The sequence below is a fragment of the Choloepus didactylus genome, chromosome 18, assembly GCF_015220235.1.
Source record: "Choloepus didactylus isolate mChoDid1 chromosome 18, mChoDid1.pri, whole genome shotgun sequence".
In the NCBI taxonomy this organism is placed as follows: Eukaryota; Metazoa; Chordata; class Mammalia; order Pilosa; family Megalonychidae; genus Choloepus; species Choloepus didactylus.
Window position 1 is genome coordinate 48,343,822 of NC_051324.1, and position 25,154 is coordinate 48,368,975.

The 25,154-nt window shown below is 56.2% G+C and overlaps 1 protein-coding gene across 17 annotated transcripts in view; it reads right to left on the minus strand.

Moving 5' to 3' along the window:
- Positions 1-16,122, minus strand: part of SRCIN1 (SRC kinase signaling inhibitor 1) — a 64,208-nt gene extending 48,086 nt beyond the window's left edge. For 6 of the 17 annotated variants that reach the window (XM_037808932.1, XM_037808927.1, XM_037808922.1 and 3 more), the window contains exons 1-2: positions 14,880-15,125; positions 6,421-6,483 (exon numbers count right to left, since the gene is read on the minus strand). In XM_037808932.1, coding sequence (XP_037664860.1) covers positions 6,421-6,483; positions 14,880-15,003 — 187 coding nt within the window. In that variant the 5' untranslated portion in view covers positions 15,004-15,125. Of the gene's footprint in view, positions 1-6,420; positions 6,484-14,879; positions 15,127-16,085 lie in introns of those variants that run through there. The other 11 variants (XM_037808925.1, XM_037808920.1, XM_037808919.1 and 8 more) reach the window with 5 other exon arrangements.
- Positions 16,123-25,154: the final 9,032 nt, after the last annotated feature.

Genomic DNA, 25,154 nt, shown 5'->3' on the forward strand with positions numbered 1-25,154 from the left:
TGCAGCTTGTACACTGCACAAAAGCACCCGGCCGAGGGAGGGAGCAAGTGGGGGCCGTTCATTCCCCACCTGCCCCTTTGCCTGGTTTCCTTCCACTCCATTGTCAGTTTTATCAGACCCGGGACTGTAGGGTCTTTGTTTTTTAGCTAGTCATGAAGATCTTGCTAATTGGCTTCCCCGGGAAGGGAGGGGGTGGAGGTGCGGAGGGGAGCCTGTTACCCCCAGTCTGAAGCCGGAGCTGGAAAAGCTGACAACAGCTCTGGCGCGTGCCCACACGACGCTGGCGTTGAGACGCTAACTCCTGCGTGGCATCTCCACCGCTCACGTGCCCAGGGAAGGTGTCCTGTCGGTCCTCCCACAGCCCCCTCTCCCTGTCTGCCAAGTTCAGGGTTTCCTTGCTGAAGTGTTTGGATTCCAACTTGAGACAGAGGGGTGGGTCCAGGGACCGCAAGGCCACCCCACCCTGACCAGCGCTCAGCCATCGAGGCAATGCCCGTGACCGAAATTCTCCTTCAAGGGAACCCAGCCCTTGCTTTCCCTCCACCAGGGCGAGGGGGCAGGATGGCCTTTGCTCCAGAAGGAGGGAAGGACAGGGCTGCTGGTCTCCAGGGCTCAGCCTCACGGGTTAATTACTCTCCAGCCCCGCAAGCCGGCTGAGAACAAACAGCCAAATCTACATCCCATTATGTTCTCTCTCTGGGGACAGCCAAGGTTAGTATCTTGAGGGACTGGAGGATGGGGGAGGAGGAGCCCAGAAAGGCAGGAGAAGACTCTGCAAGTCTCCTGCCTGGTGGCAGGTCCCGGCAGCCCTGAGAAACACGGGCTGAGCAGACACCAGGGGCATCTTGCGGAAGTTCTCTCTGTTGTCTAACGTGAACCCTCACATCACAGCAGACTGGGAAGATGGAGCACAGACTGGAAGGCAGGGGAGAAATAAGCAGTTTCTCCTTACATCTGCTAAAGACTGGAAGACTCCAACCTTCTCTTAGTTAAATCCATCATCTATCTTGAGTGACAAAGTTTAAACCCAGCACCAGGCTTGCCAGACACCGAGGGAAACACAGGCAAGCTGATAACAACTCACACATGTCATGACAGTCTTCAAAGGGCTCTTACAGTCATTATTCATTCAATTCTCAGTCACCTTGTGAGGTTGCGCTCCCCATTTTACAGGAGAGGAAACCGAGGCTCAGGAAGGGGATGATTGTCCCAGGTGCACGGAGTTGATAAATGGAGGCACCTGATCATAACCAGGGTTTATCAGCCCATGTGCTCCTCTCTCCCTTAGAGCTCAAAGCCCCGTTGATTCTGCCACCACGCCATCCCTGAGTCTTCATCCATGCCACTGGGCAGAGCCCCTCATGGGCCACCTCCTCTGCATCTCTCCCACTCCCTGAGGAGGGAGCACCCCAGCACTCCTGCCAGCTGAGCACAGAGACCCTCAAACTCCTCCTCTGGCAGGAGCCCTCACACTGGAAGGAGCCACAGAGACCCCGTTCCCCAGGGCTGGGGTCCAACAGGTGGAGGAGGGGCAGGGAGCAGAGCCACCCCAGGGCTGGAGAAGCCCAGGCTGGAAGAGGGATCCCCCAGTCTTGAAAGAACTTCTAGGAGACCTCTCTACCTTTTCACAGCTCTCTTCTCACACCTTACTTGAGTACAAAGTCCTCCCAATTCCTGCCACACATTGTGCAGAGACAAGAAGTGCAAGTCCCCTCTGTTTCAGGAGCTCCATCCAGCAGGGGCTTGAATACCTCCAGAGATGAAGAACTTATTATCTCCAAGGACCACCTCCTTCCTTAAACTGAGCCAGAGTCTATACCTGAGGCCCTTGGAGAGGCCCAGGGTAGGGCCATGACCTCTTCCCTGCAGAGCAGGATGGGGGCTCCTGAACCCAAATCTCCTCTGTTGAACCCAACATCTCAAGTCCCTCCCTGGGTGGCCCAGCTTCCAGTCCCCCAGACATTCGCTCTGCCCTCTGTTGAGAAAGTCCCGGTTGCCACTGCCCCTCTTAGTCGGTGGTCTTTTGAACAGTTCTAAGGGGCCAGGTGAGGTCTGGGCAGCCCAGATAGCACTGCCTCTGCTACTGAAATGCCCACATCAGCTCTTCCCTTACCCCTGATGTTGGTGCCATGGAAAACAAATGCCCAGAGCAGAAGCAGCCTTGCTCTAGGGCCAGAGTCTTCCTTCCTTGCTCCCGTTCCTAAATCTCAGACCCTCCCTGAACTTGGGCCTCTGCTGCCAATTTGCCTTCTCTTGACTTTCCTCATCAAGCCTGCTGTACCCTGCCTGCTCCTTCCGGACATTTCCATCTGCCCCCTTGTGTCTGGCCTTGCTAATTTATGCTCCTACAGCCCCAGCAAGGCAGTGCCAAGCTCCAGACACAAAAGGGCATGCGCAGGGGTCTGGGTGGGTAGCCTGCTCTGCCTGTAATTCTCTGGCTAGTGGCCTGAGGCCCTGGATGCCCCTTCCAGCAGCCAGCCATCCCGAGGGGATGCCAGCCACTCTGAGAACTGGAAAACCACAAGCCGCATGATAATATCTGAAGCATATTAACCGTACAGTGCTTCCTCCTTGCTAACTTACTTCCTCCTCCCTGATGATGACCCTGCCCTGCTGCCAGAGGCTTGGAAGGAGAGGCTGCCCCACACCACCCCCACTGCTTCCTTGCATGGTGCCCCAAGTCTGCATCCCATGCGCGTCTGGCGGCTAATTCTGGCGTCTCATCAGACAGTAATTATGGGGGAATCAGCAGTGCTGTCATCTCTGAAGCTCAGCAGCTGTCACCACGCCGCCATCTCCAGGCTGCCAGGATGGGACTGGAAGCTGGAGGAGGGGTGCACTGGGGTGAGGGGTGCCTGCTCCCTCGCTGCCTCTGCACCCCTCACCTCCTTCACCCCTACCTCCCCATAAGGTGTGCAATGCATGTTAACCAGGTGGCCACTAGCCTCCTAAGTGCTCCCCTTGACCCAGGGCAAGTGCTGACATGCATGTGTCATGTGTCACACGTATGCACACCCATGACCAAATAGAACAGGTGGAAGGACACAGCAGACCAAGTCTCACATCTCACCTTCACCACTTCCAACTTGTCACCTTGAACAAGTCATTTTACTTTTGTGGGCCTCAGTTTCTCCAATGGCAAAATGGTGAGACTAGTGCCCACCTTGGGAGGATGAGAAGAGATAAGGTATGTAATGTTCCCAGCACAGTGCCTGGCACATGTATGGTCATGTATTCACTCAACAAACAATTGACACACACCTACTATGTGATGGGCAGTGTGGGGGTGCCAAGATAATTGAGTTATGGCTTTGCAATGACCACACTGGGCCCACACTGGGGCATGGGCATTTTGTTTGGCTGGTGATATTTTGTTTTTTCCCTTGGAATTTTAATGACTTTAAGGAACACATTCACTCTTCTCACCACAGCCCCCACCACCCCCTATTGTCCTTACCCCCTGCTTCACTCATTTTCTGCCCCTGAGGCACTGAGTTTGCTGCCCCAAGAACAAATGTGGACTAGTAGGCTCAGTTCTGCACAGAACTGATGACTGTTTGAGGAAGATCATGTTAAAAGCCATGAGAGATTTGACAGTGTTACAGGGGTCCAGAAGGGTGAGCCCAGAGTGGTCAGGATGGAGCTAGCCAAGGGAAGGGCAGCTATGGGAGGTATTGGAGGGAGGGTGTTCCCAGAAGAGGGGCTGTAGGAGGAAAGGTGAGGCCTCCATCTGGCTACCACAAATCTGGGTCAAGGGGTCCTTCCAGATGTCAGATCTCCAGGTCCTGGGCTGCAGCCCCATTCCCTCTCATCATGCCTCCTGGAACAGTTTCCCAGGTGGATCTCAGGGGAGATGTGATGTGAGACTACCAGCTGCTGTCACAATCAAGTCACCGAGTCACTACCCTGTCTCCAAGCATCCTTTCCCCAAGGTGGGATGAGCACAGCCAGAAGTGAAAAGAGGTCTGAGAACATGAACTCTAATGTCCAATGCCCCTCCACCCTCCCCTACCCCAGGAAGAAAGGTGGGGATGAACCCCAGGGCCCAGGCTCAACAGCATGAACCATGGGAGGACCCTGCTTGCAGGAGCATGGAAAGTGAGGTGAAGGTATAGCACTCTACATGCAGCATGAGGGACTGAGGCTAGACCTAAGAAAGGCTGCAGGTGGAGAGCACAGTGGAAGGAGAGGGATGTGGGGCCGGGGCCTGCCCTACCGGAGACCGGGATTACTTGTGTGACTTTGGGTACGTTACTTAACCCCTCTGGTCTGCCTTCTCCCCTGAAAGCAGAGACAACAGCATCGGGCTCACAGGATTAAGTGAACTAACGCATGTACAGAGCTTAACTCAGCACATGGCTCCCCACAAGCACTCAGTAACTATTGGTCATTAGAGTTTTTGTTATCACCAGTGACAATTGTTTTTCAAAACTCAGCAACCACTAAATAAGCCCTCCACACCCTCGCCAGCCCTCCACTGCTCCCAGAGAGAACACGTAGGTCTCCTGCCACTGAAAGCAGAGTCAATGAGTGGGTGCCCCTACTGTGTCCACCCTCGCGGTAGCCTCTGCACCCAGACAACATCCCCTGCCACACACACTAGGCATTCAAATAATCCTTCACAGCACTTTCCCCAAACCCATCGGCTTGCTATTCCACTCTGGGTGGTAAAGCAGGTTGCTTTCCCATTTTACAGGTGTAGAAGGTAAGGTTTGGAAGGTACTGAGCTCCCTGTCATTAAAGGTATTCTAGCAGAAGGTAGGGCCAAAGAGATGCGCGTTCAGGCCTCTGCTGCAGGCCCTGCCCAGGCCCCCTCTCTGGTTCCCTACCCCTGCCCCACCCAAGGGGCACCTCTGCCCTCTGTGTGGGGAGGGGGGCGCAGGAGGGGTTGTGGGCTCAAGTGGCTCCTGCTTCCCCCGCAGCAGTCGCGGGTGGGGGAGGGAGAGGAGCAGCCAGCATCAACGCTGCTCTTTTAGGAAAACGGTAATTTTAATTAAGAGGCAGACAAACGAGCGCTCTGCAGATTGTCTCCGAGCAAAGTTATTAAAAAGTCATCACAGCGGCAGCGGTGGCAGCAGCAAGGAGGGCTGCCTCCCCCAGCTGCCCGCCTGGATTGGGGTTGAAGCATCGGTGCAGAGAGTTGGAGAGGGGATGGAGGAGCTGGAGCCCCCAAGCTGCCAAGATGGGGATTCTGCAGCCCCTCTCCTTTGGAGGGGGCAGGGGCAACACCCAGCCGGTACCCAGGTACAGCCTGCCCAACCCGGGGAAGGGGTGGGGACAGCCAGGAAAGCAGCAGGCTCTGGACATGCTGCTGCTTTTCTTTTACTTGTCACAATAACCTCGGCTGGTTGTTGTTCTTGTCCCATTTTACAGGTGAGAACACTGAAGCTCAAAGAGGGAAAGTGACTTGCCTAAGGCCATACAGCTAGGAAATGGCTTAAGTGAGGATTTGAACTCAGGTCAGGCTGGCTCTCAAGTCCAGTGCTCCAGGCTGCTGGTCCTGGGCACAGGAGTGGGGTGCAGCCCCACCCCCCACATGCCCTCTCCCAGCCTGGGATCCCTCAACCCACCAGGGCCTAGGGACCTCAGCCACTGCTTGCTTGGGGGGGGGGGTTGCCTGCAGAATGGGGGACACTCTACAGGGAAAAGCACAGAGGACATATTAGCAGGGGGTGCAAGGGTGGACAGGGACATCTGCAGACAGAAAGCTACCTCTCTAGGGTTGGGGACAGGCACTGTACAGGCAGCTGGCCAGGCCACAGCCAGAGGTCCCCAGAATTGGTGAATTTAGCCAACCCCTCAACCTCTTTTTGCTCGTCAGTTAAGCAAAAACAGCAGGAACCTCATCTGTCTTGGTCACGAGCATGGAACCCCGAGCCTAGCCCAGTGCCTGGCACAGGGAAGGTGCTCAGTAAATCCTTGTTGAATGAATGAATGAGTACAAGGTTGAATAAATGAAATGGATCACAGATTTGCCAGTGCCTGTAAACTAAATAAAGCTACCTTGAGCTTGGATAGGGGCCCATCTCCTCCCATTCCCCACCAGCAGCCAACCCTGGAACATGGGCTTCTTCCCACAAGGGGGGCCCCTGGCTCCTGACCCCATCTCCCAGCAGCCCCCTCGGTGGATTACCTGGAGGCTTTGCAGTGCCCCCGACCCAGGCAGCACACGTGCGGACATGCTCACGTGCTCACACACGCACACTCACATGCACACGCGTGCACACACAGACACATTCTCTGCCAGGCAAAGGGCCCTCCCCAGAGCCAGGTCTCTGTTGCCCCCTCCCCTGGCAAAGGCCTGGGCCCAACAAGGGCAGCCCCCTCCCCCGTTGCTGGCCCTCCTGGCTGGGGAGGGTTGTCTGGCTAAGGAGGTGGGCAGGCGGGATGGCGGGTGGGGCTCCCTCCTGGCTTACTAACCTGGAGACTTTAAACAGAGGGAACAGAGTCCTGGAGGCTTCCCTCCCGCTGCACGCTGGAGCCCTGGGTGAGGGACAGGAAAGGAGGAAAGTCGTGAATGTGTGCCCAGACCAGCGGGGCCGGGGAAGGAGAGGAGCTGGAGAGAGGAGGTGGGTGGGGCCAGGGCTCCTGACGTGGGGGCCACGGGGCGCAGGGGCCCTGGCCCTGGGGGGGCAGCGACTGAGCAGGCAGAGCCGTAGGGGCTGTCCCTTTGAGGGCCCCCGGGGTCTGAGGGGCAGGAAGGATAGAGACCGGGTGTTGGAGGAAGAGCAGGGGCTGAGGGGGCAGAGACACCAGTGGGAGAAAGACAGAAGGACAGACAGCAGGACAACACAGAAAACATGGGGTCCCCAGAATGGGATCCTCAGAACAGACAGTCAACAAGCCAGGCCTGATTTTCCTCCCAGAAATGGGGCAGCCTCTACTCAGATGCCTGCAAAAGAGTCCCAAGGATAGCACCGTGGAGGGCCCATCTGCCACCCCAGCCAAGGCCACTGGGTCTGGAAGGTTGGCGGGTTCGGGGGCAGAGGGGCCTGTCACCTTGCTCTGCTAACAACCCTCTCCTCGGTCCCACGGTCCCGCGTCTGCTGCACCCACCACACTCTAACTCTGGGGAAGGGTACCCCCTCCCCCCTGGCTGCCCCAGAGGAGGCAGAGGCATTTCACACCCAAGTGCTCACACCATCACCCTGCAAGAGGGGCTGTGTGGGACGCGGCTCCCTGTCCGAAGCCCCTTCACCCAGCTTCTTCACCCACCCATCCCTCACGGAGCCATGGCAGGCTCCCCTTGAGTTGCCTATGATGGCTGTGCTTCTCTCATCCTGCAGGGAAGTTCCTTCTAAACTCACTCCATCTCCTTCACGCTGCAGTGCCTTAGCCTGGGGCCTGGGCCTCAGGACCCTTGCTGCCTGGAGGCGCTGGGGCCGGGAATCCCACTCCCATGCAGCCCTCCCTCGCTGGCTCAGACCAATCCACACCCACATCACGTCAGGCTGCAAGTGTCCTCAGAGCCCCCCGCCAATCTCATAGTTCCAATTTTCCCACTGATTACCCAAGATGCAGGCATCCCGTGGAGAAACAGCTGTTGTACCCAGATGTCGGGATATTAGCTGGGGGGAAGGAATAAAAAATGCTTACTAAATGTACCTAGCTCCGGAGGGCTTCCTGGATGAGGCAGTGAGAGTGGGGGGTGGGGGCGGGAAGGGCAGTTGGGCATAGGGCACTGGTGGGGAAGCAAAGACTCGACTTGGGAGTCCTGAGCTTCCTTCTCGACTCTAGCCCTAAATTGCTGCTCCCCAGGCCCAGCCCCAGACAGGCTGATGTGAGGATCCGGGTTTTGGAGGAAGGCTCAGTTTGAAAAGTCTAAAGAAGTTTTCTCACATCTGACTCCTCATCCAGGGAGGGCCAACTTCCATTCAGTCACCTCAACTGACAGTGAGGAGGATGAAGACAAAGAAATTACCATTTTTTGAATGTTTATAATGCGCCAGGAACTGTGCCCAGATTACTTCATTTAGTCGTGGTACCCATCCTGTGAGCAAGCTACAATTATCACTTTCAATTTCCCGATGAGGAAACAGCTTCAGAGAGGTGAAACAACTTGCCCAAGGCCACACAGCATGTGAATGGCAGAGCTGGAATTCCATCCCAGATCTGTCTGACTTCAGAGCCTGAGCTCTTGACCCATGAGTTAAACTGCTTCCTATCCATCTTCGCCAGTCTTTGGCTGTCTTCTATTCAGTGCACTCTGGGAAGTTCTGCTCAAAGTCTGACCTCTTTCCGTCCCATGCTCTGGCATAAACTATTTTCTAAGAGCATTAAGGTGGAAGAGAAGGCTTCTCTTCAGTCCCTTTCTCCCTCATCCTAGGGGTGGGAGGCAGATGATTCCAACCCCAGGCTGCCAGATGGAGCAGGGAGCAGCGTGGAGGGTTTGTTGAGGTGTCCAGTTCGGGAGAGGTAGGATCCAGACTTCCCTAAGTGTCATCTTTAGGTGACCTCTGGCTCTCCAAGAGCCCCTTTCTTGCCCCTTCCACCTCCGACAAGGATGAGGTTTTAGGAGGTCTCTAAGGCATCTTCTTGCTTTACCACCTGGAATCGCCAGAGCACCCAGGTTGAGGAGGGCCTGAAAGGTCTGGGGGTGAGCAAAGTGATGGGCTGCGTCAGCATCTCAGAGCCCTAACTTTGAACTTGAAAGAGGTATGAGGACAGGCTCGAAGGACTCATTGGGCCAACCTGGCCACAGGGTGGGGGCATATTGCACAGGGGACAGGGCAGGGAGGAGGCAGAGGCCAGGGATGTGTCTGCAAGGGTTTCAATGAGCTGTGGAATGCCTTTCCAGCTAAGCTGAAGCTGGGATCGTTAATTCTTTCCCAATGAGGCAGACGCTGGTGCTCCGGGTGAGGCCAAGATGCCTGCTGCGTCTGCAATTATCACACACCCGGGGTGGGCAGGGGAGCAGGACACTCCCTCTTCCCCTCGCTTTGGCTCTGCATGAGCATCTCCTGCTAGGGTCTCTCTGTGTATTCTAGGGGTCTGGAGTTTCTCTGTAGGACCTCTCTATGCCTGAGGTCCCCTTGGTGAGTCTGGGGTCTCCAGCATGCTCTGTGAGTGGGGTACAAAAGAAGCCACTGGGAGGAGGATGCTTGCATTGGTGTGGAAGTGAAAACCTAACTCCTTTCCAGTTGTAGGTTACTCCATACCGGTAAAGGCAGACTACTGAGCCAGGTGGCTGAGGCTGTTTGGAGCCCGGAAAATGTTGTGGGGAGCCGAGCGACCAGAGAACGGCCTTGGTGGGGAAAAATGTGGACTGGATCATAGTCCCCCACTGGAATGGAGTATGGCAAAGCCAGTTCTGCTAGGATGGGAGGAAGATAGTAAGCTTATGATTCAGATAATAGCTGAATCCTCTACCGCTACCTTTCCTGTCCCTGGGCTGGGAGCACAGATTAAGGCAAGGTGTGCCTTCGGAGCAGGAGGGGCTGTTCGTAATGCAGGGGTGGGGTACCAGTATTCTCTAGGGCCAAATCACCATTTTTCCTGGATTAACCAGAGCAGGGAAATATTCTCCCCACCCTCCATGTGGCAAGGCACATATTATCTCAGGGAAGAGGAAGTGGGTAGAACCTGTGACAGCTGGAAGAGCCCTCAGAGATCTTCTAGTCCCACCCTCTCCTCACTCTAAGGACACTGAAGACCAGAGAGGGCAATAACTTGCCCAAGGTCACACAGCAACAGAGGAGGCAGGTGACCTGACACCAGTCCTGCTCTTTACACTGCACTTCACCTCTCTGCCCAGGGGACTCCTAGAGGGGTTTCCCTGCTCCCTTCCCTTTGCTAGCAACCCTGGACCCTCCCCATCATGGCTCTCTGCACTCTGCCAACCCAACAGCCACAGGGGATTAAACTGGACCTTCAAACCTCCACAGGATGACTCAAAGGTCATGCCAACCAGTCCCCTGCCCTGCCTTACAGCAGCCCACTCACACTCAAACACACCTATCATTTGAGGTGAAAGATGTAAAAACACCTCCAGAGCTCCCCACCTTGGAGTGGCCATCCTTCACACACTGGGAGGCCTCTCCGCCTATTGAGCCTCAATTCCTTCTACTGCAGCGTGGGCCTGTTTCCTCTCAAGCTGTCCTGTGCAGAGATATTTTCCTGGCCCCAAACTCTTCTGTTTGCCCACCCCCACAGCCAGGAGAGAGGATGAGGGCAGGGTGTCCCAGGGTGGCTGGGCCCTGAGCCCAGTGCTGCCGTGGGATGGGGGGGCAGGGGGGACAATCCCGAGTGTGGCAGAAACAGCTCTTCTTGGAATTGTGCCCCCTCCCCCAACTCCTCACTCCCTGCAAAACCCTAAATCCCAGGGCTAGGGGAGGATCTTCTTTGGGTTTAGACATATCCATCCCCTCCCCCATACCATTATGAGTGTTTCCTCTATGTCAGGCACTGTGCTGGGCATTTCCAAATATTGTCTCATTTAATCTCCAAACGATTGCACGGTCAGAAACTAATCAGCCCTCTGGGACAGGCCTTCCCTGTCCCTCTTGCTCCGTTTCCTCTGGCCAAGCCTTCCTTGCTGGTGGAGGGTAGTTTTGCTCCTTGTTTTTAGAGATCCTCACCATTACCCAGTGAACCCACATTATCTTCCCCAGGCTGCCAACCTTTGCCCCAGCCTGGCTCCTATGTGGCCAGCTATATGAGGTAAGGGGGCCATGGCAGGGCTGAGGCTGGACTCAGGGCACTGCTCTCTGCCAGACAGCAAGTGCACAGCAGACAGCAGGGGAGGAGACCCCGGGGCAGTCCCCGTGAGGTCAGGCTGGGCCGACAGTGATGTCTGGGTCCCTTGCAGGGGCTCAGGGGCCCCACCTTCGCTGCGGTGACTGCGTAGGGCCTGGAAAGATAACGACCTGGTTCTCTCTCACTGACTACCTCTGAGGCCCAAGTTCAACCCATGCATGCCCAGAGGAGGGGCTCTTTCACCCAGCTGACTTCCTGGCATCAGAGCATGCTCAGGTTCTGGGAAAGGATGAGGGAGACCCCCATGCCCCTCTATCAGTCAGAGGATCAGGCCTCAGTGGGGTTTCACACACCCATACCCCATCATAGCCACAGGCAACTTTGGTGAATTCCCACACCGCTTCCTGTTTGAGCCTTTGGGGCAGGAGTGATGGATGCAGGGAGCCCCTCCACTAGGACCATCCAGGAGAACCTAGGGTCCTGCTCCCAGTGTGGCTGGAACTTGGAGGCCAGACCCACCTCCTCAGGGAATGCTCCGGCCTCAGTTTCCACGCCTCTGAGACAGGCAAGCGTGGAACCCTGGGCCAGTGGGCGGGGAGTTGGAAGGGAGGGTGGGGCTTTGGTCTCTGGTGTGGGCGGCACCTTCCCCCTTTGAAGCAGGCACCATTAATATATGCAAAGCACATGCAAATCACCCAGAAGAGAGACACAACATCGCTGGAATGTCAGAGCTGACAGGGATCTTGGAGGTCATCCAGCCCTGCCCCTTCATTTCACAGGTGAGCAAAGAGGCCCAGCCGGGAAGGGACTTGCTCAAGGATATGCAGACATTTGGGCACCAAGGGAGAATCAGAAACAGGTCCCTCGGCTCTCAGTTCAGTGCTCTTTTCACGACAGTCTTGCCTTTCATATGGGGGCTTTACAAAATAGCAGAGGGGGCCCAAGGGCTGGGGTGGGCTTCCAGGCAGGCCCATCAGAGACCCCAGTGGGATATGGGGTTGAGAGGCTCCTCGGATCCCTACCTTCCCACCGCTGTGCCTGGAGATGGTCTGGGTGTGAGGGAACAGTGGGCAGGGGCGGCAGTGATGCTGGGGACCGTGGGGAGCCAAGCGGTGGAAGGGCCCGAGACCGGAGGCATCGGAGAGAATAAATCTAAATTGGCTCCGGCAGTGGGTGGGAGAGAGATAACTAGAGCATCTGAGCAGAGGAGAAAGAGCCCAATGTCAGGACAAGGTGCCCGCTGCAGTGCGGGGAGGGGGACAGCCACCCTCAATGCACACACACACACACACACATACACACACACACCTAAGTGCTTTGCAGCCCCCTTCCGCCTGGACTCTGATAACCATGACACCTGACAGACCATAATAGTCAACCCAGGCCCGTCCCTTCCGTGGCTGCGGCTGCCAACCCCCCATCTCCTAACTTGGCTTCTCAACAGTCCTAGAAAGCAGGACCAACGCTGGGGGAAGGAAGACAGACAGATGGGAGGGGGCAGACAGAGAGAGAAAAGGAGAGACTTAGAAGCAGAGAGGGTGAGCTGGAGGGGGCTCAAGAGAGAGGGCAGGCAGGAAGGACAGAGCAGGAGACACTGAGGGGCAGAGAGAGAGGAGACTGGGGCACAGAAAATGGGGGAGATTGAATGACAGACAGAAGGAAAGACAGGGAGTGGGCAGGAGGTGAAGACTGAGGGGCTGAGAGTGGGGGAAACTGTGGGGCAAAGAAAAGGGGAGACTGAGGGATAGAGGGGAGGGCTGTGGGAGCAGCAGAGCAAGGGGAGGAGGGCTCTGGAGGCCAAAGGACAAGCCCTACCCCTGCTCACAGCATCCAGAATTGGAGGACAACCCTGGAGCCCGGGTACTGGTAAGGGGCATGGTGGCAAGAATTGGGGGCCATGCTGCTGCCCCTCTGCCTGCCTCCCCCAGCAGCTCCCCCAGCTGCCAGGAAACCAGCCCTCCCTCCCTTTCTGTCTCCCTCCCTCCCTCCCTCAGGGCAGGCAAGCGCTGCTTCCCAGCCAAATCCAAAGCCTTCATCTCTGCTTTTCAGAGCCTGGAATGAAAGAAGGGGAAGCTAGCGAGTGCAGCCCTCAAACCCGCTGACAGCCAGATTTTTATTATCTTTGCTCAAATGGGCCCTGGGAAGCCAACGAGGGATTCTTCAAAGAGCGTCTGAGTGGCTCACTGAAGCCTGCACCTGCACTGGCCCACCCACGGCAGGCAGCGGGGGCTGGGGATGGGGGGCACGACCCGCCCCCCCCACCCCTCACCAAGCCCAGAGCCCAGGCTGCCAGAAGCCACCCCTTTAGCACCCTGTGCCTAGGCAGGGGCCCCGAATGGACCAGGGTCAGGGAGACGGGCCCAAAGGCCAGACCCAGGCCCGCTGGGCCTCTGAGGCAGCCTCAGTCCCTCTCTGGCCTCGAGGACACAAACAAAGGGAGAAACCAGATCTCCTTGCCAGGACTTGGAGGAGATAAGTGCTGGGATTCCTCGAAAGAGAAGCTTTTAGGGCAAGCCCTGGATTCTTCCCCTGCAGTCCCTACCTGCTCTGGAAGGCTCAGGCCCCCTCAACTGCCTCCCGACTCCCCTTGGCAGGCTTCCTACCTGCCGCAGCTGCCTCTAGGTGCCCAAGCCCCAGGCCCCCTGCTCAGGACAGGAGACAGGACCTCTTCTTCCTCAACTTTCCCAAACACAGCTCCCTCGGCTCAATTCCTCAACCCTGGCTTCCTTCTTTCCCCAAGACCTCATCTGGGGGGTAAGGGGTAGGGACTAAAAGCATATTGGGTACTTCAAAGAGCCCTGCCCCCTCCTTCCTGAGCACTTCCTGGGCTGGGGTTTTGGCAGGGAATGCCAAGGTTGGCACTGGGAAGACGGCAGCCTTGCCATTCCTGCCCCCCAGCTCTGACCACACCATTGCATTTGATGCCTGCAGCCAAAGAAGGAATCAATGGTTCTAATTAAACCCTTTTCCAGGAAGGGTCCCTGGCCAGAGAGAAAGAGACAGCATCAGACAGGCTCTTTAAGAAGCCTGGAGACCAGCAGGAATCGGCCATGAAGACCCCAGCTCCCCTGAACTAGGCAGGAGGCAAGCAGAGTAGAGCAAAAGCCTGGGGCAGGGGCATGCCTCCAGAGAGCTCCTTCCCAGGGTCCCCTCCCATACCAGAGTCCCCTCTCCACTCTGCACTGCCTGAGGACCACAGCTGCCTCTTCCAGATCCCCAGAGCAGAGTCAGTAGAAGCCAGATGGGTGACCTGTGCCTCCATCCCAGCCCTGGGGGTCATCACAGAGAAGTGGCCATCGTGGAAAGGGCGGAAGGAGCAGGGCTGGGGTGGGGAGCACCAGACAAAGACCCTCTTGTCCCCAAGGCAGGGTGGCAGGAAGCCAGGGCAAAGCCTTTGCACATGCTGCCAATGGTGCCTGGGTGCCAGGCAGTCTGGGTGGGGAGCTGGGATGGTCTTATTCTTGGGACCCCTCCCCTTATGTCCAGAGCCCTCACCCCCATCCCCTGCTTCTACACCAGGCTGCCAGCTAAGCCTCGGCGCCAACAATTCTCAGCCTGCCTGGAGCTCTCTTCTCTGTGTGACTGCCCAGCCCTGACACTTGCCCAGAGTGACCCCAATACCAACCAGCACATACACCATAAGTGCCCCCCACATACATACACACACACACACACTGCCAAAAACCGCCACCATCACAGCTGCCACCAATGATGACGGAGCCTCGCATTTGCAGAGTGACAGTCTCCATCAAAAGCAACATCGATTTTTTTAAGACCAGCCAGAGAGATGGGGAAGGGAATGAGAGAAACTGAGGCATGGAGTGAGACGGCAAAGCAGTTGGCTCAAGGTCACCCAGATACCCAAAATCAGAAGAAGATATCCTAACAACTCCCCCACAAGAGTGCCCAAACCCCACCCAAAGGAACATTCAAACCCAGAAGCCTGGAAGCCTGGTCAGTCACCCCGGCCTCCTCCAAGCCCTCACTTCTTTCCCCTTCCCCCAGACAGTCTTCCCTGCATCCCCTCCTGAAGGGCCTCAGCCAGGAACCCTCAGCTCTGGGGAACCCACTTCCCTTAAAGTTGGGGGCTGCAAGACCTCCCCGTTCCATAGTCTTTAGGGAGAGGGACTGGGAAAGGCTGCCCAAGACCCCCTCCTTGCACACACATCCGTGCTCCTGCTCACCTGGCTCCCCTCGGCCCCCGGGGTCCCTGGATCCAGCCTCTTCCCTGGGAGAGCGGGCGCTGCCCTCCGCTGTCCTCTCCCACCAGGCCAGGGCAAAGCGCCGGAGGCACTGCCAGGGCTGCATGGGGAGGCGTGGGGCGTGGGGCACCCACTGGCAGCGGCACACTCCCGGCCAGGCCGTGCCAGCTGAGCAGCGGAGGCACCCGGCCGGCCCCCTCTGCTTCCACCAGCATCCCGCTGCCCCCACCGACAGGACTCAGAGCGGCCCGGGAGCTTCTGACGTAGCAGGGGGGGGGGGTGCGTAGGAGGGGAGGGGGGAACAACTGCGCGTCCCCTTCCCAGCCCCGCCCCCTGCCCCTCAGCCTCCTGCAGTTCCTACCTCCTCGCTCACCCTAAATGCCCTCCCCAGCTGGGGGCGCCCTCCATTGCCCTCTGCAGGGGGAGGGCTTGAGATCAAACAGACCCTCCCCTCAGCCCCTCCCTCTCTTGGTCCCTCCCTACCCGCGGAGGCTAACCCCGAGCGGGTCCCTAGTTTCTGCAGTTGCTGCTGAGGCTCCGTGGTCTCCAGGGCTGGGGCCTCCAGGTGCAGGGAGGGAGGATGAGGAGGGGAGTGCAGACCTGTATCCTGGCAACACAGTCATCCCCAGAATGCACTCACCCTTCTTTCCCCGGGGAACTGGCGTATACAGCCCACCACCACCATCCCAGTGCATGCATCCCAGTCTGGGACCTGGGGAGGGAGAGGCCTTTGAGGCCCCCTGCCACCTCTCCACCCCCTTCCCTTCCACCTGCATCCTTCTCTCCTCCACCTCCTCTGGACCACTCCCCTCCCCCCTCTCTCTTCACTATCCATCCCCCTTCTTCTCCCCACCTCCTGCCACACATACCCTTTTAAATTTTAACCCCTCAGGCCCCCTTCCCCAGCACCGCCAAGCCCCCCTACCCCGGCTCCAGCCTCGCCAGTCCCCTGACTCTTCTGTGGTCCCATCACTCCTCTCGTCCGGGTCCTTCTCCAGGCCCGGCGCGCAGCAGCCCCCTGCTCCCCCCACACCTGCGCCCCAAGCATCCCTAGCCCCGGCCGGCCGCCGCCTCCCGGGCCTGGCCGCCGCCCCCGCCCCCGGCCGAGGGGAAAACACACAAAGAAAACAGAAATACCTTCCACTTAAGCATGGAGGCACATTAGGGAGGAGAGAGACAGGGACATGCCTTGGGACGGAGCGTTCCCCATCGGGCGGGGGCGCGGGGGGCGGGGGCCCCGGGCCGGCCTGCCTGGCGCTCGCCCTCTCGCCGCCTCGCGGGCTTCTCGCTCGGCCCCAGCCTCGGGGCGCGGTGCCAGGCGGGCGGGCCGGGGGCGCGGGGCCCGCCGGGGTGGACCAGCTGGGAGGGCGCCGGCGGCCGGGCGTGTGGGTGCGCGCGCGCGCGGGCGTGTCACCGAGTGTGCGAGAGCGAGTGTGTGTTGTGTGTGCGTGTGCGCGCGCGCGGGCCGGCGCGGGTGTGTCACTGCGGGCGGGAGCGCGCGCGGCGCGGGCACGCGCCTGTGGCCGGAACGTACAAAGGGCCGCCCGGGGTGGCGGGGAGAGGGGGAGGAGAGGGGAGGGGGCGCTGCGCCTCCTCGCCCCCTCCAGCAGCACCGCGGGACACCGCGGCGCGCCGCCGGGGCAGGGGTGCGGGGCGCGCTCACATCCTCTCCCCTCTCCACCTGCTCCCCGCCCCTCCCTCCCCCTGCAATCCTTGCTCCGGTGGCGGCAAATACACAAGGACCGGGACCGGTCGCGGAGGGGGCACCTCGAGGGTGGAGGACTCCTAGTTCTCCAAGCCCGTGAGCTCCTTAGGATGGAAAAGCCCTCATGGCGGGGCGGGGGGCGGAGGGTAGGCGCCGAGACGGGGGGCTACTCTTTAACCAAGGTGACCTCCGAAAGCAACAGCCGCCCTATGCAGGGAGAGTCTGGACCCTGCTCTGCCTCCAGCGCTTCCTGCACCACTCCCGCTCCCTCTTCCAGCTCCAGAGACCCGGCCCAGCCGCCGAGACAGCCCCCTCCCTGGACGCCCTCGGTGGGACGGTCTCCAAGTCCCAAGGTGCGGTTGCGGCCCCTCCTGCAGGCCTCTCCTGGAACTGCAGGGGCAGTGCAGAGAGTGGGGGGAGTCTATGCTCCTCAAGTGGGACCTCAAATTCAGTTGACACGCTCGGGTCTACTGCTCCTTCTCACACCAGGCTTGACATCGCCTTTGCCACCGCCACCGCAGCCCTCAGGGCTCCAGCTTTCCCACACGGGCATCTGCTCCCTCCCCTCCACACCCCTTGGCCTACCTGTTGGATCTTCAGGCAACGCCAGCTGTGACCATGCAGAACCCTCTTTGTGCCAGGGTTGCCCCCTCCCTTGCTCCGGTTCTCTGGCCTGTCCCTTCTCTCCCAAGCCTCTTTTGGGGACGGGAAGGTGGGCTGAGCTCCCTGTCCCTTTTATTTACTCTGGGTATTCCCAAGGCCAGTTTAGCTGATCAAGAAAGGGACACAGTGCATCTCTTTGCCATAGGCCACCAGGCTGTGGGCAGAGTGGCAGGCAGGCACAGGATCCAGAAGAGACCCCACCCCAAGAGGCCCAAATGACAAACCGGTTTCCCCACTTCCTGTTCTACCCAGTTGCAGCCTTAATCTGGGCTCTCCCACTTTCCTGCCCTCCCCCAGGCTTGCCACTGAGCCAGCCACATGCCCAACAAGGGGCAAGGTCCCAGATGCCCCCTCCTTAGAGATCACTCTCCAGTTGTAGTAATTCAGGTGGCAGGGCCAGGCAGGAGGAGGAGGGAACCCTTCCCACCTCCAGCCAGGCAGCCCAGGAGGGCAGCCAAGAGCCATGTCCCAGACACACCGTCTGGGCACACAACCCCAGCAGTCGGCACCCTGACTTCTCCCCTCCTGGGCCAGCTGCCTTTCCCTCTGCCAACTGGACGGTGCCCATCTTTTGGCCTCTGAGTGGGCAGTGGGCACCAGTCCAGCTCCCTGCCTGGCTACCTGCCCAGGATGGGCATGGGAGGCAGCAGGCCTTGTGGAGGGGAGGGGTCAGAGTGGGTAGGGATGGCTTCTCCCTAGCTGTCTGGACGCCACCTCCCAAGCCTCAGAGCCCAGGCCTCAGCCCTTTGCTCCTCTTTTCGGGTCCCCCCATGAAGGAGACATCCTTCCCACACTTTATGCCTCTTTAGGGGGAAGGGAATCAGCAGGTACTTTACATATATTTTCTCATTTAATCTCATCAACCCTACAGAAATGGGCATTTTTAGTCCCATTTCAGAGATAAAGGAGTTGAGGCTCAGAGAAACATAGCCACTCGCCCAATGTAAGAACAGCAAAGGTGAAATACAAATCCAGATCTGTTTGCCTCCCAAGCTCCCAGCCTCATTTCCATCACTGCCACCATCTCCTCATCTCGTGGGCTGCCAGAAGCAGGGAACAGCCCCTGGCACACAAGTCTCAGAGCCACACAGTCATTGAAAGAAAGCGGAGCTCAGGAATGCGACTGAGAGTTAAGACCTACAGTTAGGTCACTACCAAGAAACTGGGCATTATCCCCCTGGATAACAATTGGAAAGGTGCTTATCCCATCACACAGAGATTTTGCTGCCCTTAATGCTAGATGCCAAGAAGCCACTGGCTCGGGGACCAGGAGGGAGAGGTTCCGTGAATCACCACCCCTCCCCCCAAGGCTGGGAACAGTTCCAAAGGAGTCAGAAGGATAAAGCACCCATCTTTCCCCACCCCAAGGCCACCTCCCTCAGCAGCAGGGCTCCCCTCCTCCACGGCGAGGAACTTAAAACAGATTCAGGTCATATTTTTAGTGTGTGGCTCACTTTTTAAGAATGAACCCTGAACCCTTCTGGCCATCTTCATAGCTGTGAGCTCATTTGACATCCCCTCCCTGTAACCACCCAAAGATGCTTCCTCCACGTCTCCCTACACAGGGCAGCTGCCTCCTGTGTACCGCGCAGAGGGGCCCCGAGGGACAGGAACAAAGACCCCAAGTTGAGCCAGAGGGTGGATGGCCTTGCACCATCACCCCTCGATAATGCCCCCAATCCTCTGCCCTGCCTCCCAAGGGAAGATAGGTGCCTCTTCCCCCTCCCTCCAGACCCCAAAAGGAGGGGCTCCTAGGTTAGGGAGAAGCCCGGGGACGCCATCTCCACAGGACAGGATTAGTGCAACACAGGTATTCCTTCTCCAGCCAAGAGAGGAGAACTGCTCCCGGAACCTGGCAGGGTGCCCAGGCACAACCAGCTTGCCAGCTGCCTCCACCTGCGATGCCTCGGGTGCCGCCCCGCCCCCACCCTCATTCCTCAACAGGTAACGTCCCTCTGGCCCTTCCCCGTGTCCCTGGCAGTGCTCTTGGTCGGGAGGGGGCAGCTGGCACGTCTGGGGGATTCGAAGGGCAGATCCTAACCACCCACTGTGCCCTTCCCAAACACCCCACCCAGCTTCCTCCCCTGTGCCTGGGAGCCTGCGGGAACACCCCAGAAGTGAGAGTTCTCAGCCTCCGCTCTCCTTCCCCAAGGTGAGGCACAGGGGTTGCACCTGGACAAACATCTAGCAAGAGGGGCTAGATGAGGCCTGGGGAGGGAAGGGAGGGGCACATGGGCCTCTGGGGGAAGCACAAGGAGAAGGATGATGTGAAATTATGGCGGGAACAGCCCGGGCCACTCACTTGGCTGTATTAGAGGCTCCCTGGATCCTTGAGAAAGTGCCCTGCTAGTGTTGGCCTGGGCATTTCGTGGGCACATGGACCATCCACACCCCACCAAGGTGGCCCGAAGGTGGTGAGAGGGCTGGGATCTGACCCTGTTCTGGGGAGAGTGGCCAGAGGCAGCGGGGGCTGAGAGAGGAGGGGGCGCGTCCCTCTGCCCCTGGGGTCTGCATCTGAGGTCTTTTGACAAGGTCCAATCTCCTGAAGACCCTCCTCTAAAGACTCTCCTCTCGCATTCCCAGCTCTCCCATTCCCCCTCCTTCCCCAAAGAAGAGGAGTAAACCCCAATAAATTTCAAAAGACACCCCCCCCCCATTCCCCGTGGCTCCCCGCCCGCACGGCTTGTTATTGTAATGAATGCTGATGATGCTCAATAATTGATGCCTTCATTAGCACATCAAACCCACTTTCTGAAGAACGGTGAAAGTGTGAGGGGGCTGGGGGGGATTCTCTGGGGTCCCAACTGTAGCCAGCCCCTTCCAATGAACTTATCCTGGTGCTTTCAGCAGGGAGGGACCCCTGGTAGAGGGACTGGCTGCGAGAAGCTTGGGGGTCCACCTCTCACTGGGAGTTTTCTGAGTGCAAGTTCCTGTCTTCGCTGTCAGACAGCAAGGGTCTATCCCCTCCATCAGACTGGGAGCTTAAGGCAGGGGCTGTGTCCCTCTCATTAAACTTGGGCTCCCCTTCAGGGTAGGACAGTGGTTCTCAAACTAGAGAGAGAGAGAGAGAGAGAGAATCAGAATCCCCTAGAGGGCTGATAGCACATGGATTGCTGGGCCCCACCCCCAGAGTTTCTTACTGGAGAATTCTAGGTTGGGCCTGAGAATTTGCATTTCTCACAAGTTCCCATGCTGCTGCTGCTGGTCTGGGTTCAGGCTTTGAGAACCACTGTGATAGGGACAGTCTTCTTTGCTTTCCCACCTCGGGCTTTTACCTGCAAAGATGGCTCAGCTGGCAAATCACGACAGGGTCTGGCCCAAGGGGAGTGTCAAGGAGAACTCTGTGCACAGGTGAATGTGCCTCCCCTTTCCCCAAACCTCCACCAAGGCCAGCTCCTGCCGCTGGAAGTGCCCCTGGCAGCTGCTTCCTCCCCCAACCTTGACCTTTGACACTGAGGAATAGAGATGACCAGAACTGGCTCTACACTGTCCGTTCAAACACCTATTCTTCCCACAAACGTACTCTGAGCCCCTCCTGTGGGTCAGGTCCACGCTCAGTGCTGAGATGCCTGTGAGCCCCCTCTTGGAAGAGGAGGAGGAAAGAAAGGTGAGGGAGAGGTTTCCCAGCCTGCCGCCTACCTCTGGGGTGACCCCCCTGGGACCTGAGTGGGGAGAAGGGCTAGTAGCTACAGTCCAATGACGTGCAGCATCCCATCCCCTTCTTCCCACTCAGTCCCCAAGGGACAAAAATTACCTCTGTGAGTGACCTGCAGCCTTAGTGCTCATCAGGGGGTGGCAGAGAGGAGGGAGAGAGGAGAAGACTGGAGCAAGGAATGAAGAGATGGCAGGGAAGGAGAAAGATGGGGACAAAGGAGCAGGAATGAAGAGACAATGAGAGGGGGAGAAGAACAGAAGAGGAGAAAAGGGGAGGAGAAAGGGATGGAAGGATGTAGGAAAGTGAGAGGTCCAAGAAAGGAAAAGGAAAGGAGAGGGGCCCAGAGAGAACTAGACTGGTAGGAGGAGAAGAGAGGAAGTCTGTATCTATCCTTGAGAGGCTATATTGGAAGCTACTGGGGCCCAGGTGGACCACAAGCCCAACTCTTGCAGGAGCACACCAGCATGGCTTTGAGGCTCTTGATTTCATCATCTGATCCACATGCCCTAGTGAAAATGGCAGACACCACCACTCCTGCCCCAGCCAGCTGCTTTCCCAGGCCTGCCAACCAGTCTCATAAACCTAAGAGAGAGGGGGACATGCAGCAGCTATCGTCCTACCCTATTTTATCCATGCTGGCACCTAGTAGCCATCTCCCTGCCTTCCAAGGTCAGAGCAATCACCTGTTTAATAACAAAAGTACGCGTTTGCCAGGAAGTCCCATTAAATTGTCCCATCTACATATTCCAGGGTCGACCTTCTTCAGAAACAGGAGCTTGTGTCCACCAGAGTCACAGCCTTTCCCAATACCTGGGGCACCTGGCACCCACTCTGAAGCCTCTCAGAAGATACTTCCTGGACACCAGGATGCTGTTTTTTGGATCCAGGCTGCTCCCCCGCAGCCCCCTCCTCTGCCTGACTCCCACTCCAAGCCAGCCTCCCTCTCAGGTTCCTCCTTCCAAGCAGGCAGCAGATGCGTGATCGGGCGCAGAGAAACTCAGCTTCGCGTCTTCAGCTAACATCAAGCCATCTGCCCCAGCGGCGGGCCCACCCCTCCCTAGTCTTCTTGCTCCAAACATAGCTTTAACAAGTCTTCTGCTTCTTTACCATGGATTATTTTAATCGCCCCTAACTGAATCCCCTGCTGTGTGGAATCTCATCCTTAGCCATTCTCCTCCCTAGTCTGGTTGCTCCCCACTCCCTACAGCAAGGGATTGGACCCTTTGGGATCCTGAACCCTTTGAGGTCGTGCAAAAGCTTTAACACCCTCTCCTTAGATAAAAGAAAATACATGCCCACCCTCGGGAAGCCTGGGGGCCTCCCTGACCTCCGCAGCCCTTCCTAGGACCCCTAGGGCAGTGCTACTCAAAGTGTGGTCCACGGACCAGTGCCAGTCACTGTCCCCAGCAAGATGAGTACAGAAATGGAGAGGAAGTGTTTAGAAGCCTTTAGCAATTAGGCATTGCCATGACATCAAAGTACCTGCTGATTTTTACTGTATTTTACAAAATATATGAGTTCACAATCAATTGGAAATGTTTTTAAAGGGTGGAGGGCCTTTACTGCAGAGAGTGGAGAAGCACTGCCGAAGGACCCACTGTCTTCAGGGGGGGACATGCCTGACCTACTCAGTGCACGTCTCAGCCTGGCGTTCAAAGCCCTCCACGGCCAGGACCGTGATCTCTGGAGCTCCATCTCTTGCTCCCTCCTGCACCGCCCCACGCGCGCCTGCACAGGCGCACACAGATGGCCCTGCAGCTTCCCTGGCCACCCCCTGCCTTTGTCCCCACTGTTCCCTGCCACTGGGCTTCCCCTTTCCTTTCATTGTACCTGTTGACACCTGATTCCCACTTAAGGTCCAGCTCACATTCCCTTTCCTCAACAAAACCTTCCGCAACCCCACCTCCTGCCGCCCACCTTTCCGTACACATAGAACACACACATACTAACCCGTTCCAGGGAAATTCCCCTCTCCCTCATCGGGCCTTGCATAACCCTCTCAGCTTTACTCCCGGCTCCTCCTTAGCAGGCAGAGCTTTGTGCCCCTTGGTCCCCTCTGGCTGCGTGGACTCTAGGCCTCCAGTTGTCCTGACTTGACCCTCCAGGGCCTGTCTGTGGCTGCTGCTCCAGGTCAGCCCCTCCGATCCTTCTGAGCTTGGAGCTCCTCGACGAGACCGCCAGGCCGCTCCCCAGCTCCGCCCTCCTCCCCCGTAGGTCAGACTCCCCAGCAGTAACTCCTGGCCTAGGATTGGGGCCCAAAATTAGTGACACTCGAGGTTTTTGAAAGCAATTTATTTATTTTTAGTTGTGGTCAACTATACATAACATAAAAATCATTTTAACCATTTTAAGGGGACAATTCTTTGGCAATTAGTACATCGACAATACGGTGTAACTATCACCACTATTTCCAGACTATTCTCATCACCCTAAACCAAAACTCATACTCAGTAAGCAATAACTCCCCATTCCCCCCTGCCCTCACCCCTGGTAACCACTATTCTCCTTTCTGCCTCTACGAATTTGCTTATTCTATATATTTCATATGTGAGAAATTATACAATATTTGTCCTTTTGTGTCTGACTTACTTCACTCAACATGATGTCCTCAAGGTTCATCCATGTTGTAGCATGTAGTGGCTCTTCACTTATTTTTATGGCTGAATAATATTCCATTGTATGGACAGACCACATTTTGTTTATCCATTCATCTGCTGATGGACATTTGGGTTGCTTCCACCGTTTGGCTATTGTGATCAATGTTGCGATGAACATTGGTGGGCAAATATCTGTCCAAGTTCCTGCTCTCAGTTCTTTCCGTTACATTCCTAGGGGTGGAATAATGCTGGGTCATATGTTAATTCTATGTATAACTTTCCCAGAAACCACCAAACTTTCCCACTGTGGCTGGACCATTTTGCATTCCCACCAATAATGTTTGAGGGTTCCTATTTCTCTGCATTCTTGACAACTCTTGTTATCACTTGCTGTTTTTAATAATAGCTATCCTGGTAGGTGTGAAGTGGTATCTCATAGTTTTAATTTGTGTTTCTCTAATGGCAAATGATGTTAAGCATCTTTCCATATCATTTGAATACCTTTTTTGGAGAAAGAACTATTCAAATCCTTAGCCCATTTTTTTAAATGGGGTTGTCTTTTTGTTGTTGAGTAGTAGGTGTTCTTTATATGTTCTAGATTTTAATCCTTTTCAGATTATGGTTTTCAAATGTTTTCTCCCATTCTGTAGGTTGTCTTTTCACTTTCTTGATAATGTCCTTTGATGAACAAAAGTTTTTAATTTTGATGAAGTCCATTTTATCTATTTTTTGTTGTTGTTGCTTGTGCTTTTGGTGTAAAATCTAAAAATCCATTGCTTACTAAAAGGTGCCAAAGATATTTCCCTATGTTTTCTTGTAAGACTTTTATAGTGTTAGCTCTTATATTTAGATCATTGATCCATTTTAAATTAATTTTTGTAAATGGTGAGAGGTAGGGGGCCACATTCATTCTTTCACTTGTGGATTTCCTGTTGTCCCAGCACCATTTGCTGAGGAGACTATTCTTTCCCCATTGAATCATCTTGGCACCCTTGTTTAAAATCAATTGGCCGTAGGTGTGTGGATTATCTCTGGATTCTAAAGTCTATTCTATTGGTCCATATGTCTATCCTTATGCCAGCACCATACTGTTTTAATTCCTGTAGCTTTGTAGTAAGTTTTGAACTTAGGAAGTGTGAGTCCTTCAACCTTGTTCTTTTTCAAGTTTGCTTTGGGTCTTCAGGGCCCTTCGCAATTCCACGTGTATTTGAAGGCCAGCTTTTCTATCGCTGCGAAAAAAAAAGGCTACTGGAATTTTGACAGAGATTGCATTGAATTTGCAGATCGCTTTAGGGACATAAAGATTTTAAGAACGTTTTAAAAATAAATTTTACTTATATTTTTTAACAGGAAATCGTATTTGTACATGATGCAAAATTCAAAAGGTACAAAAGGGAAGACGGTGGAGAGTCAGTTTCCCTAGCACCGCCTTGATCGCCCAGCATCCAAAGCCTGTTCAAGAAGTAACTGCTATTCCCAGGCTCTTCCATGTCCTTGCCCGGCTTGCTTGTGTGCTTGCAAGCATTTCCGTGGTGCTCTCTTACGGTAACATACAATATACACTCAACAATATAGACTGGACATTGTTCCATTGCAGCTCATATAAAGTACTGCTTCCACTGCAGTACTTATCCTGG